The sequence below is a fragment of the Empidonax traillii genome, unplaced genomic scaffold (assembly GCF_003031625.1).
Source record: "Empidonax traillii isolate 1590-97213 ecotype Southwest subspecies unplaced genomic scaffold, ASM303162v1 scaffold35:size4298261, whole genome shotgun sequence".
Lineage (NCBI taxonomy): Eukaryota > Metazoa > Chordata > Aves > Passeriformes > Tyrannidae > Empidonax > Empidonax traillii.
The window spans coordinates 3039277-3053340 of record NW_020955228.1 but is presented as its reverse complement, the minus strand read 5'-3'; the positions used below and the strand labels follow the sequence as shown (position 1 = coordinate 3053340).

The 14064-nt window shown below is 36.5% G+C and overlaps 1 protein-coding gene across 13 annotated transcripts in view; it reads right to left on the bottom strand.

Annotated features, from left to right (window-relative positions):
• The window catches only part of HDAC9 (histone deacetylase 9), a 461802-nt gene that overhangs the window by 122520 nt on the left and 325218 nt on the right, over positions 1-14064 (bottom strand). For all 13 annotated transcript variants that reach the window (XR_003570509.1, XM_027877926.1, XM_027877927.1 and 10 more), the window contains 2 exons: positions 10327-10447; positions 5021-5070 (listed from right to left, as the gene is read on the bottom strand). Coding sequence is in view for 12 of the 13 variants with exons in the window: in XM_027877926.1 (XP_027733727.1) it covers positions 5021-5070; positions 10327-10447 (171 nt within the window). In the remaining variant the exon portion in view is untranslated. The remainder of the gene's footprint in view (positions 1-5020; positions 5071-10326; positions 10448-14064) is intronic.

The window sequence follows — 14064 nt, the reverse complement described above, 5'->3', positions numbered from 1 at the left end:
AGAAGATCAAGGGAACAACGAGAAGCAGCAAGAAACAAATTTTTTTCCTGGATGACTTACTAAACCTGTATAGTAGTGAAATCTTGCCTTTCTTATTGCATTTCTTCCTGTGTGGTCAGGACAGAAAGTAGCACTGTCCAGCTGCCACAGCAAGGAATGCCAGGAAGAAATTTAACGTTCAGAAAGAAGGAATATTTTGTAAGTTTTGTGAAAATGTAGAGAGATTTTATAGCTTTATATTTCTTTTCTTGGTAGTTACAGACCAAATAATTTTCTGATATGGAAGATCTAAGCTACATTTCAGTTAATGAAACAAGATCTGCTTATCCCAGCAGAAAATATCATCTCTGTTTTACTGCTGTAACAGCAGAATTAGAGGAAATGCAGCGGACATTCTGCAATATGTACAAGCCATTCTTAGCCATTCAGATGGCTCGGTGTTTAGCCCATGAACCACTTTGTTCAGCTCACTAAACATTAATTCTTCTGAAGTCTGATTTCTTGCAGGGTGGTGTTCTTCCCCAGCTCCTCCTCTTGCAATTTAAAGGTCTGACTTTACACATTACAGGTTTGGAGCAGTGTCTTTAGGGGGGTAGAGCAGGGGGATTGGATAACTGCCCAATTTCATATGATAAAAGTGAAATTCTCTTCTGTCTGCAGGAAAATCCCCAGGGAACAACGTATGAAACCCAAACTTAAATAAAATCATATCCTGTTTGCAAACATCATATTCCCTTTGCTTCTCAGTAATCTGGACCCATAAACCCCAGCACAGCTTGAGAGCCCATTCCTCATCTAAACAAATGCCATAAGCCCCTTTATACTTTTACAACCATGTCAGAAAATAATATTGACTGCCAATAGTGATGTGATTGGAGTTGCCTCCTCTGAGCCATAAAAGAAGCAGTCTGTTATCAATTTCTCTAAATGCATCAAGGGAATTATGGGTCGGTTCAGTTCCAAGTTATAAATGACAATTCAAAAGCCGCAGAAGTGTTTGAAGCTGGGAGCCGATGATGACATTATCATAAAAGCCTGCTCTTCTTTGCTTTTGTGGGTTTTTTTGCCTATCAGCTAGACAAAAAAATATGGCTGAGAAATGAGTTCAAGATTTCTTCACACAGCAGCGGGTCAAACAGGCAGGAAAACAATCACTATTTTTAGTGACAGACTGAGATAAGGAGATGAAACTTACTACCATTAAAAGTAGATTTCTGCTTCTCTTACTGTTATTTTCACAGCACAACAGGAGAGGAATTGCAGTAGTTGGATGCATTGATCAAATGATCAGTTATAGCTTTGGTGGCTGCTTACAGATGAAAAATTGTGGAATGATCTGACAATCCACAGAACCAAAATATAATTTGTGATTATTCTCCCCATTTTGCCACTTCACCTGCAATCTACCCACCTCTCCTGGAAAACTTTGCACATTCCAAACCTCTGACCAGCTGCAAGAAACCATCTCTTGTTATTAAAACTGCTGGCCATAGAGCTGCTAGTCTGTCTCTAACACAAAGAATTTCATCCCCCTGGTATTAGAATTCTTTAACAACAGTTGGTTCTGGAACAAGGTTAAGCTTGAAAAAAAGGAATAAAAAGCATTATTGCAAGAGGGAGGTACCATACTTCAGTGGATGTTAAGCTGCTGACCCTGAATAGTCCTCTGATAAAAAAATAACCATCACTGAAAGAAAACCTGTTATTTGCAAATTAGGAGGTTAGTTTAGACAAATTTTTGTCTCTCTTTGTGAGAACTGTTCAATTTACATTTAAGGGTGAAACAGCTTTATGCTCTTACATAAGTAAGCTAATTATTACTTACTTAGTTTCTTATAAATCTCTAAAGTTTATTGTTTGATTTCTTCAGAAAACCTAACTTATACCAAGCCAATTTCACCAATGACTCTGACATAATCAGTCCCTAGCACTACTTGAAAGAAGATTCATATGGGTGAAGGGTGTTTACAAAATGAGTAAGTGGTAACTTTACATACATTTTGCACTGCTACAGAATATATAGTGCTCTGATGGAAAAAGGTCAGAAAATATTAGTTATGAACACAGACTGCCTCTTGTTTGCTTTTCAAAATTCTTGAAAAAAACTTTCTTTCACTGTAACTGTAAGTAATATCTAAAGAAGGTGACCTCTAATGTTGACTGCAGTTTTAGAACAGAGGTAACAAAATCAGTAATAGAGTAGAATTCAGGGTTATAGAGGTGAGCCATCCATTTCTCTATTATCATGTCAATACAGTCTGTAAAGCCCCTCAGCTGATCAATGTCTGTGTAGTCCTGGGTTCCAGTCCTTGATCCAAGAACAGTTTTCATTCTGTTCAGTGATTTTTTCACTTCAAATTTATAAGCTTTTGGGGAAGCAGGGCCTCAGAGATAGGATTTCACAGTATTTATAAATATGTAAAAGGTACTCATAGCCATAGGTACATGGGCTGTACCTGCTTGTGCTCTGCCTTACTTGTTTGGCGCTCTTTACAACAGTGGCACAGCTTCAGTGCATGGTCTGAGGGTCCCCAACAAGAAAAAAACATTTGATCTTTTGTGTGGTAACAAGATCCACTAAGAATGGGATGTCTGATATTAAATCCAGCCTGGAAGAGTAGAGAACTGAGCCTAGGTTTCTCATCCCCTATCTGAGTAGTCTAACCACTAATCTGTTTCATAACAGACCTGCGTAATAACAGCCAGCAAGGTCCCTGCATGGCTAGAAGACAATAGGATCAAAGACCTCTGAAAACTCTTGTTCAAAATGAAATCATGAATTCTCCTGCAAGAATGGATTTTTTTTTTCTTAAAATTTTCTCATTGTATTCTGTAGCAAACAAGTGATGATGCAAGGAAGCAAGAAAAAAATGACAACGAACATTAAAAAAAAAAATTCTTCCATCCCTCCCTAAAGTCTTTGCATGAATTACTCTTCCTGCTTTACATTGATTACACTCTATAACTGTCAATTAAATTCATAGTTACTAAGTAGCAATATTTCTTCTTTCTTTCCACCATCACTGCTGAAAGTAAACAAGAATTGCTTTCCACATAGTTTGAAGCAACTCCCTATCCCAGAGCTCATCTTAAACCATCAACAGCTAAATATCACTGAAAGAGAGCTCCTAATCTGATTATTTACCTTGAAAAAGGTCATAACCCATTCCTTCAAAAAAGCCCCACAGCAAGCCTGACAGTAATAATATGTAGAAAGGCAAACCAACTAGAAAAAAAATAAATAAAAGATCCGTTTCTACAGCATGTTCTTTAATCCAATTGCCATGAATGTAAATAAGAAATAAAGCATACAGAGTTTTTAAAAAAAAAAAAAAAAGTGTAGGTTAATTTAAATGCTTAAAAAATTGAAGTTATAGTGAGCAATTCTGACTTGTCTTAGTTTTAGAATGGACAACATACTGTCATTAGTAGGAGGATTTCAAAGAACATCTCTAGTCACATTTTTTTAATGCCACAATAACTTGTTTCATAGAAAAATCTTATCCTTAAATTTTCAAAGACTGCCATAGTCCTGTCTACTATCCAAGCCCTCAAATAAATTTTTTCAAGAAATTTTTTTACTCAGAAGCTTCAACATCCTTTCTCAACTTTATTCAGTTCTTGTTCAATTTTCTCTGCAACAACAGTGTGAAAAATTACCTTTTTTGTACACCAGTATGTGCATATATGCATACATGTGTGAATATGTGCACACAGAAGTTTACAGAGGTGCATGTGAACAAATATGTCTACATGTGAGTATGTGATGTTAGCTGAATCACATACAGAAATGATGGCCAAGTTTCCAAATTAATGAGTCACCAACTTCCAAATTTTAGGTAGAATCTTCAGCAAGCTAGGCCTAGAGTGGAGAAGCTGGAATGATTACCACTTCCTGATTTTTTTTTTTCTTAACTCATAGTGGATAAATTCTCAAAAATTACTAAATACTGAAAGGTAAAATGCATTTTTTACTTTTGTGTGTGTGTACGTGTGTGTGTTAAAACCTTACAAAATGAGTATTTCTTCTCTCAGGTATCTCATAAAACCCCCTGCATAAACATACTAGTATGGTAAAGAATTTAACTTTTGTGAAAAATAGAAGTAAATAAAACTGTAGAAAGTTCAATTGAAAATTGACCTCCAGAGATTATGGCTTTATCTCCACTCAGATACTCAGAGAGATACTCAGGGAGTTCAATCAGAAACAGTGGAAGGGAATCTCATCCAAACAGCCCATTGATATCTAGAATTATGATTGTTTCACTTTAATATTGATGACATCGGTAAATAATGGACCCTGTTGGACTGAAAGCTTAAAATACTTTTGTGTGAATAACCCACGTATGTGAAAAATTATTTCTCCCTGGCATTATGTTCACTAGAATTTAATAGGAACGTGATACCAACATCAGTAGAAATTCTACACGTTTTTCAATAATTTAGCTTCGTTCTTTTACCTAATGTTGCAACGTATTTTTGTCCGGAGATTTTTGTCTACTGTGTCCTAATACTTGCAAGCTTGAATTTCAGGATGAACTAATTTCAAAACAGGACATAAAAATGCTCTTATAATTTGTAATTTTAACAATACTGAAGTTATTAGCTAGCAGCTAGTGAGCCCTTTTCATGCTAGTCTTTTCAGAGAAATGTGGAGCTATACTACTTTTCAATGGCACCCAAAACAGCTTCTCCAAGGCTCATTATGCTATAAAAATTGCACTCATGTTGCTTTCCTCAAGAATAGAGCTCATGTAAAAAAACCTCAAAGTGGCACAACTAAGGAATGGGTACATTTAAACAAAATGTGTTCCTATCTAACTGTTCCATATGCTTATTGCAATGTACTGTCTTCTTTGTCTTTGAAAAAATAGTGCAATAATGGCTCAGGTTTCATCTCTGCATTTTTTATCAGTTTCTGAAGACTTTGAACTGATAATGCAGTAGTTCTAAAGTATTAATAAATGAACAAATATGTTGTGTGCTGTCCTTCTTGCAAAAAAACCAAACATATACTTACCCCAAGTCCCCCACAAGGCAACAAGGAAAATAGTTTTTGAGACACGTTTCCTATATATTAAAGAAAAAAGAAACAATAAGCACAATTTATCAAAATGACATTTAAATACTCAAACAATATTTCCTTACTCTTTACAGTAATTCAGGTTTCATTATTACACTATGAAAATGCCATGTATTATTATAAAAATTATCACAAAAATTAGAAATCAAATCAGCCATGGGAAAGTTAAGGTACTGTTATGCAACAGTGACAGATCTTAACATTGGTAAGCAGTATTTTTAAAGGAATGTAATGATGAAATCTCCACAGAAAGTCACTCTGAATTAGAGTGACCAATCAACCTGATATCTGTAGCTGATAAGCATCTTGTCTTAGCTAGTCATCTTAGCTTCTTCCAGCTAGTGGAGTGAGGCAGGAACTTCCACCCAGCCCTAGATGACTGATGGGATGAATTATACTTGATAAATATCTGTTTCTTTTCACTGACAATGGAGGAAACCTTCATTTAGCTTACATGAAACTGATCATTTATTAAATTTGTCTCTCCAAAAGAGTTTCTCCTTTGAAAATTGCAGTCTTAGTCATGGAAAAAATGCTATTTTCTTCATTTACATACCATCAGTGAATATATATATTATTTTAGTATTATTCAGCAAATACATTATACTAAAGGGAACAAAAACTGTAGAATGTAATTTCTAGCTAATTCTATTCTGTACATTAGCTAATATAGGGTTTATCTTAATATTTATACTCACTTTTTTTTAATTGTTGGTTTGTTTTTTTTTTCATTTTTTCTTTTGGCTTGTTTTTTTGTACTACTTCACTCATTGTTTATCTTGATAAGGACAATGTGAAAATCAGGTAAGGATCTCAGGATCTGGTGCAGTTCCTATCCCAGTATGAAATCTGATCCTAAGGCAGCCGTGGAAGAGAACATAAGCTTTTTCCCTGCCATATCACAGAACTGGCTTTGTAACTTTGCCATCTGGAGGAAACATTAGATAGTGAATCACTCGAGTTAACCTAGAGGAGACACTCATTGTTATGGAAGGGACAAACGCTGCAGTTAGTCATGTTTAGCAGGTGCCAACGAAATGCATAAAGACAATTATCAGTCACCATCTTTGAAGTACAAGAGACCAGACTGCAAGGTCTGAGACTAAAAAAATGCTTTACACTTTGAGTAAAATCCAAGATGCATTTTTAACCGGCTTGAGGTCTTTGATCAGTTTGCACAGTGTGCCAGAGAAGACAAACAAAACCTCCTGTGGAGCTACCAGGGGAAATGCAGGTGCAGCAGCTATACAGGGTATTCTCATACTGTGAGTCATAATGGTCCCAGACAAGCAAGGAAATGTTGGCTGCAGGAGTTTGTCAGAGTAGAGGTACAGGTTGGAGTTTCCAGAGCTCTTGCTAAGCAGGTCCAGTGACCAATTTTTCACTTTTTACTGTGTGGAAGATGAAAACTTCTTGAGTAGGTAACTAAAAAATTAGTGCTGTTAAAGTTCCAGGAGGCATTAATGGAATCATAAGCTGTAATTTGAGATAACAGAAGGGATTTTTAGATTATTGAATGACTAGACCTTTCTTCCTAAATTCCACTGCAGAGTTGGGACATAGGAGACAACAGATGAATTCTCATTTACCTCCCTGCAGATGGGCACATTGTGCATGGTAAACACTATTAAAAACAACAAACACAAAGTAAAAGCAGAAAAGCAGATGGTTAGGAGGAACACTAAAATCAATCAAATGGTAGTACTAAAACAGGGGGAAACAAGCATGTAAGCCTTTTCAGTGTATCAAGAAACTTTCCAGGATACTCACTTCCTATTGGATGATATTAAAAAAAGAAAAGCAGTTAACAGACTCTGCAGAACAAGAAAAACATTGAGGTTTCATGAAAAGAACAATGGGGAAAGGTTGTACCAAGAAAAAGTGAGACCATCACTTAGCTAACCTCACAAAAAAAGGAAAGAACTCACAACACTCAGCCAGAAATTAAAATCAGTAGCAAAAAGCTGAAAATTAATTGAAGCAAAAATCTCCCATGATGTTTGAAGTTGATGTCCCAAAAGATATTGGGTTACTTCAAGTAAAGTAGAAGAAAAATTTTAAATAACCAAACATTTTTGGCTTTGTACGAGGGCAGAGTTTGTAGTCACCAGCAGATCACTTGAGATTCAGTGCAACGATTTACTGATAGAGCTACAAATGATCAAAGATTTTTAATCTTAAATATAAGTGTACAAAGGCATTAGAAGTTGGTTTGTCAAATTAGGTGCTGAGACACCCATAACTAACTGAGGTCAGCTTCCTACAGAAGTCAAGGAAGCTGCTTAGGATGTTGACAGCTGGGGACCAAGAGTCTGATGAACAGAAAAAATGATGGGCAAAAACTCACTTTCAAAAAAAAAAAAATTAAAAGTGTGGTCACTTTTAACCTGATTATTCTCAGTATCATCCCTCAAGAACAAAGCCATTTCTGTTAAGTGTTTATTTCTTCACTAACTAGAAATTGCAATTGCATGGATGCTTTCTGAATGCATCTTTTAGTTGTACTCTAAATACTGACTCACTGTCAGGAATGTGTTGACAGTATATTTCTCACTTTTACAAATTTTTAATCATTGGAAACTTGACTTCTAGTAACACTTGCTTAATGACAGTTGGAGAAGGAAAAAGGAAGCAAATTTGTAAGAACTGTTTACTGTTCTGCCCTTGAACTTAGTCAAAGAGATTTGTAAGATTGTATTCTGTCACATGAAACCATAACGTGATGTGATACTTAGTCTGCATATTAGTTTCCTTTGTGTCAAGACAATCCTAGTGCAATGTAACTTGTTTTTTCACACAACACACTAAAATACATCAGTCAAAAGTCAAACTTCTACACAATAGTGTAGAAGTTGAAGTGATCAGTTGGAACAGATGCATTTGTAGGCCCTGATGCAGGGAAAATAAAACCAAGAGTTCAAGCAAGTTTATATTTGTAAACCATTAGGAATAGGTGAACTATAACTGTGTGCATAATTCTCACTGATATCAGTAGTTTGCAGTCATTTTGTTATGCAATCTTCCAGAAGAGTTTGTTGGTTTTTTCTCTTGAACAGGGACACTGAAATAGGCATTTGTTGACAAGTAAGCGCATTTCTAGCTGTAGTAGTACTTAAATTTCATTACTTCAAGTCTGTCTTTTCTGTTTGAAAGGTACAGAAGATGCTTGTTAGGAAAAAAGAAAAGAGGAAAAAAGAGCTTCAGACAAAGCAGATGTACTCTTGAACAGGGAATATACTCTTCTGGAGGATGAATGGAGAAAAGTGATGCCTCTGTCTTTCTGAATGGGTAGAGGAGTAAGGAAAGGAGTGATTAGGTCCTCCTTTTTATTAGGATGAAAAGCTATTATTTCATGGAAATATTTTTTAGAAAACAAAATATACTTTCATTGAAACATAAATGTTTTCTGAGACGATGTTGTTATTGGTGACATTTTTTAAGAGAAACGTTTTTTTCAGATTTTTCTTGCTTGGTACACAAGAATTTTCGTTCCATAACAAGATGTTAATTTTAATGTGAGGATCGGCTTGCTTCAACCGCACTGAACTGTGGGCAACAAAAGGTGGAACAGTCACATGGCATTTTGGAAGAATGCAAGAGACAATTAAGTTTCTTTATCCAAGAGTCTGGAAGCCCAAATGATTAGAGCTTCCAACCAAAAAACAGGCACATGCATGTGGGAAGGGTGTTTTATTGACTGTTTTCTTGGTAAATGGCCATGTGAGATGCAGCAAGAAAACATCCTAGAAACAGAGACAGAAAAGGGCATTGAGCCAAGGATACACTCAGAATATATTCCAAGACTGTGATCTTGATATAAACTTAGAGAGTAAATGTTTTGGACTAAGTGTCTAATAAAAAGGCAAGCAGTGTCAAGGAAAGAACTGTGGGCGAAGATTTGTGTTTCTATGATAAGGGAAACAAAGCTTTCTGCATTCTGTGTACAGCGGCAGAAACACAGTTAGGGTACCTGGGTCCGTTCCTTTTTTCACCTTGTATCTGCAACTGCACACTGCATCCCAGATGCTGGTCAGTCACTGAGATCCAAAGTTGGAACAATATTTTATATCAATGTATGTTATATTAAAGAATGTGAAAAATAAAATTAAAGTAAGCAAACAAAAAAAATTTAAATGCTTGACTATATTAAAAAAAACATTTTGACAATTTGATCAAAACAAATCAAAATGTTTCCAAATTTTAATTTTGCAGGAATTTCGAGCTTTTTCTTGGAAACACCTTTTTTCTTTTCTTTTAAAGGAGAATTTCCTACCTTAGAAATTCAAGCTCCTCAGAATCTATTATACTGTAATAATTTTTCAGTTTTGAGGTTGCCTTGGCTGAGAAGATGTACATATGTAACATTGTGATCAAGACATTTTTCTTATCTACTCTAATGACTTACTGAAACGACAGTTTGCCTTACGGAAGAAACACTTAGCATTAGTTTCCAAAGCACAATAATTACTATGTGTTACTAGAATTGTGGCAACAATTTCTTCTGTTGGCTAGTGTTATTTTTGTTTGGGTTGGATTTCATTACATTTAGGAAAAGCTCCAGATCATATAAAAAGAGTTATAAAAACAACTGAGAATTAAAATGTTGCATCCGATGTGCAGATTTCAATTTAATCCTACTTTTATATTATAAAAGGCACTGAGCATTGGCTATGCGTGAAGATACTGTGAAAAACCTGTTGGTTTTCTGCTAATCTGTACACCCATAGTGGCATTTAACATTTTAATGTGTTTTCCCCTCCCTTTATTCAGAATATCACATCCTGCATAGTGGGAAGGCATTAAAATTCACTTATTAGCAAGACTTAGGCATGCTATCTGCAGTCAACATGGCTGAAATAATTGAAATAAATCAAATGAGAACAGCAAACAAACAATTCTGACAAGCAAGTGTATCTTAAATTCGTGTTTTCAAATCAGAGAACACAAGCAGATAGAATTCAAAATTGCCATTGACCTCCGATGGAGAGCAAATTACAGTAAAGGGTTAACATTGATGATTTTTGAAGCAAATGAGGAGAAACTTCTATCGCTGCTTTCCAACCCATGCATTTTGCTAAACTGTATTTGGCTTCCATTGTAACATTCTCCTTCCACATAGCAATGCATTTGGAAAAAGTGAATTTTTGTCACACTGCTTGCCAAGTGTTTTAAACTGACACCAGCTATGACTAATGACAGTGCTGGAATGTGCTGTTCTCAGTAGAATAGAGGCCTGTACAGACCTAGGAGTTTCCTGGGGTCCAGCTTCTGTCTGTTCAGGGGGCTGGTGCCATACAGCAGTGAATGATGTTCAGAGTGAACCAGCTGTATTTCTTCCAGGCTGGCTTTTCGACCTCGAATTCGCTGAAAGAAAACAGCAGAGGCCTACAATATTCCACTGACAATATTTAGGGAGAAGAGAAAAAAAAAAAAAAGTAAAGGTCCAAAATAACATTTAGTATGATTAATAATGGGTTGAAATTGCGTCATGCAGGAATGTGACACTGATTTGTTTATTAAAGTAATGCTATATGAAAAACAAATGTGTGTGTGCTTTATCACAAAATGCCTCACTTAAGTCTTAGTAGAGTTAACCTAATACAAGGTTTCACATACAACAAAATGAAAAGATTCTGCCTCTTTTCTACATGATACATTAAGAGATACAAACCAAAAGGCAAAATATTTTTTAAGTAAGAAGTCTGGCTTGGAAGAGATCTAATTTAGAGAGCAAAAAATTATTCACACCTGTAAGCTGCAGATGTGTTTGGAATGAGAATTAATGTTTTTTGCATTATTACTAGTGCTTGTGATTTATGCTGCTAGGAGGAATATGATCACAGTGAGGAGAGACAAGGAGAAGAAGAAAATTAAAGTTTAAACACCTTAATAAAATATTTCTCTATATTTTAAAGTTTTTAATGTATGATTAATATCCCAGGATCATTTTTGCTGTTACACATGCTGACTCACTTGCTTCCCTACATTTTTGTAAGTGAAGTTTGTCTCTTTAACTGTTTCTCCAACCTGTACTCGCCCCATGTAAATCAGTGTTAAAAATCTGGGATGTCTCTCTACAGATCCATGGAAATATAATGAGTTTAGGAAGGAAGGAAGGAAGATAGGGAGGACAAGATAAAACTAACACTTTCAACGGATCCATTCCTTGTATGTATTTGAAGTTACAGTTTGTCAAAAATGTATTTCTGTGTTTGTGCTAATACTGCACAGCGTTCGCAAACGTAGCACCATGAACTAGATTTTGTTTGGGATTGGGTATAATAAACAGCACTGTCAACAAAGTTCTGCTCCAAGATCAACTTTCCTGTTGATATTTGGTAAAGTGGAGAAAAAACAGCTTGTTTTTAAGATCTTGGACCCTGTTTGCAGATCTGGTCCTTATGAACACCTGGGGCAAAACCACTCACAGCTTAGACTGTTCAGCTGACCAGCTGGATCTGTCCAACTGTCAAGGTCTACAGATAAACAGGTATAGAAGTTATCTAACTTGACCACCCTATTTTCAATTAGACTGATTAACATGTTACAGAAGTGCCTATTAATTCTAGTTTTATTAGAGGTTAAGTTGCAATTTACTGTATCCAATACCTTGTCATACACATTGGAAAGGATAGAGAATGTGCATTACAGAAGAAAGGAGCTGCCTTGGGGGGGGGGGAGTTATGCAAAATTTATATTGAATTAAGCAGTGGCAATTTTTTCTGACTAATCAGGAAAAAATATCCTAAGAGTTAGAGCTAGATGACTGTGGAACAAGTTCCCCCTCAGGGAAATGGTGGAAGCCCTATTTCTTGTAGTGTTTAAAACTTGACTAGACACAGCAGTGGAAAGAACATTTTAGGGAATGATCCAAGAACTAAATGACTTAATAAACCCTTTTTCATCTGTAATTTCTTCAAGCCTCTCCCAGTCTCACATGAGAATTTGTAGCAGAGCACTCATATCCTTTTAACACAGAGTTGCACAATCAAAATCAGCACATTATGTTACTTCACGGAGTCAGTAAACTCTGTAATGGTTCTTCTGGGTCAGATAAAATATTTTTCTTCACAAGTGAGATGACTGGTAACATTTATTCCTTCATCCATTCTCATTAAGGTCTATGTTTCTAACAAGCTGCTTCAAAATCTATATACCCAATTCTCCACAGCAAAACTGGAAAGGGAGACTGACTTTCAGGACAGATAAAATAATTGTATAAGAAAAATAAAGATGAATTTTATAAAGGTCCCATCAAAGAACCTTGAGCAAAATACTCACTCTGGTCATATATTTTCTACAAGTTATGCAAAAACTCTCAGAGATGTTTAAGAGTTAATTGTCTGGCTTTTTAAGTGCCAGATTCCTTTAACTATAGAAAGACTCACAGCTACCCATTATTCTTACAATGGGGTGATTTGTGATATCTGGTCTGGAAGCGGTCTCCCAAAATGTTTTGCCAACAACCTATCTACTACATGATATCACCAGCCAAATTCTCTAGGGCAGAAATAGTTTGTGCAGAAAGAGGTTTGGTGCAGAAATCAAGTAACACCAAACAGGACACCCCAATCCAGGCAGCTCTCAAGAGTGAGGTCCTTGGATTGCAGCCATCAGCTGAGCTGCCAGGGCAGGCAGAGCCCAGATCTGCTCTTTCTCCATGGCTTCTCTGGCTCTAACCTTCAGCATCAACAAGTATATGTACACCGTAGATGTCAGGAGGAAAGGGAGGGGTAAACAGTGCACATGTCTGTACTGTTTCTGCATTCCTGGCTCCTCATTTAATGTTCCTTTCATCCCATCATTGCAATATCTCTGCTTGTCAAGTCATTTTCATGAAAGTTCCAGCTATCTAAGACTCTACAGAGAAGAAAAAAAAATGCATTAAAAATTATCTGTAATAATTTCTAAGAATAGCCCTTCTCATACAATGATCATAGAATCATAGAATTAACTGGGTTGGAAGAGACCTCCGAGATCATCAAGTCCAACCCTTGATCCAACCCCACTGTGATTACTAGATCATGACACTCAGTGCCACATCCAGCCTCATCTTAAAAATCTCCAGGGACTGTGAATCCACCACCTCTCTGGGCAGGCCATTCCAATGCCTGATCACTCTCTCTGTAAAGAACTTCTGTCTAATATCCAACCTAAACCTCCCCTGGCAGAGCTTAAGCCCGTGCCCTCTTGTCCTATTGCTGATTACCTGGGAGAAGAGACTGACCTCCATCTGGCTACAACCTCCTTTCAGGTAGTTGTAGAGAGTGATGAGGTCACCCCTGAGCCTCCTCTTCTCCAGACTAAACAGCCCCAGCTCCCTCAGCCTCTCCCCATAGGAGGAAGGGACTTGTGCTCAAGTCCCTTCGGGAGCCTGGTTGCTCTTCTCTGGACCCGCTCCAGCATTTAGCAGATCTACCCAAGCATATGTCCTAAGTCTGTTGCCAGAGTCTGGAATCATATAATTTCAGTTATGCTAAGTGATAGTTTCTGGCTCTCACTAGTATGAGTTATCAGACAACAGAACATATGCATTTGTATAACTTTACACATACACTTTTAGCCACATCTTTTTTTTTATTTTGAAGTGTCTTTCTTAATTTTCATTGACCATAGTAGTATCAAAACCATAAAATGTAGCAGAAAATTGGCATAAAGCCAGTGAAAAAGGAGAAATAGCACAGGAGAACATATGAACAGTATCTGTTTCATTCAGAGGAATTTGAACACTACATCCACCCATCTACTACATCTTTAGTAGAAGGCAAGTCATCTTTTTCTAATATGCATGACAATTTGTGTATTGGCTTTATCCTCTAACATATGCAGTTCCCTCATCAACAGAGACATTTATGCATCTCAGGACAGCAAAATACTTGCACCTGAGTGCTTAAAAAAATCAGTCTAGTACCAGAAAGATATTCTCGCCACTACAGGAAAATGCTTTCATCTTTCACAGAATTAAGGTCAAAGAGAACTGT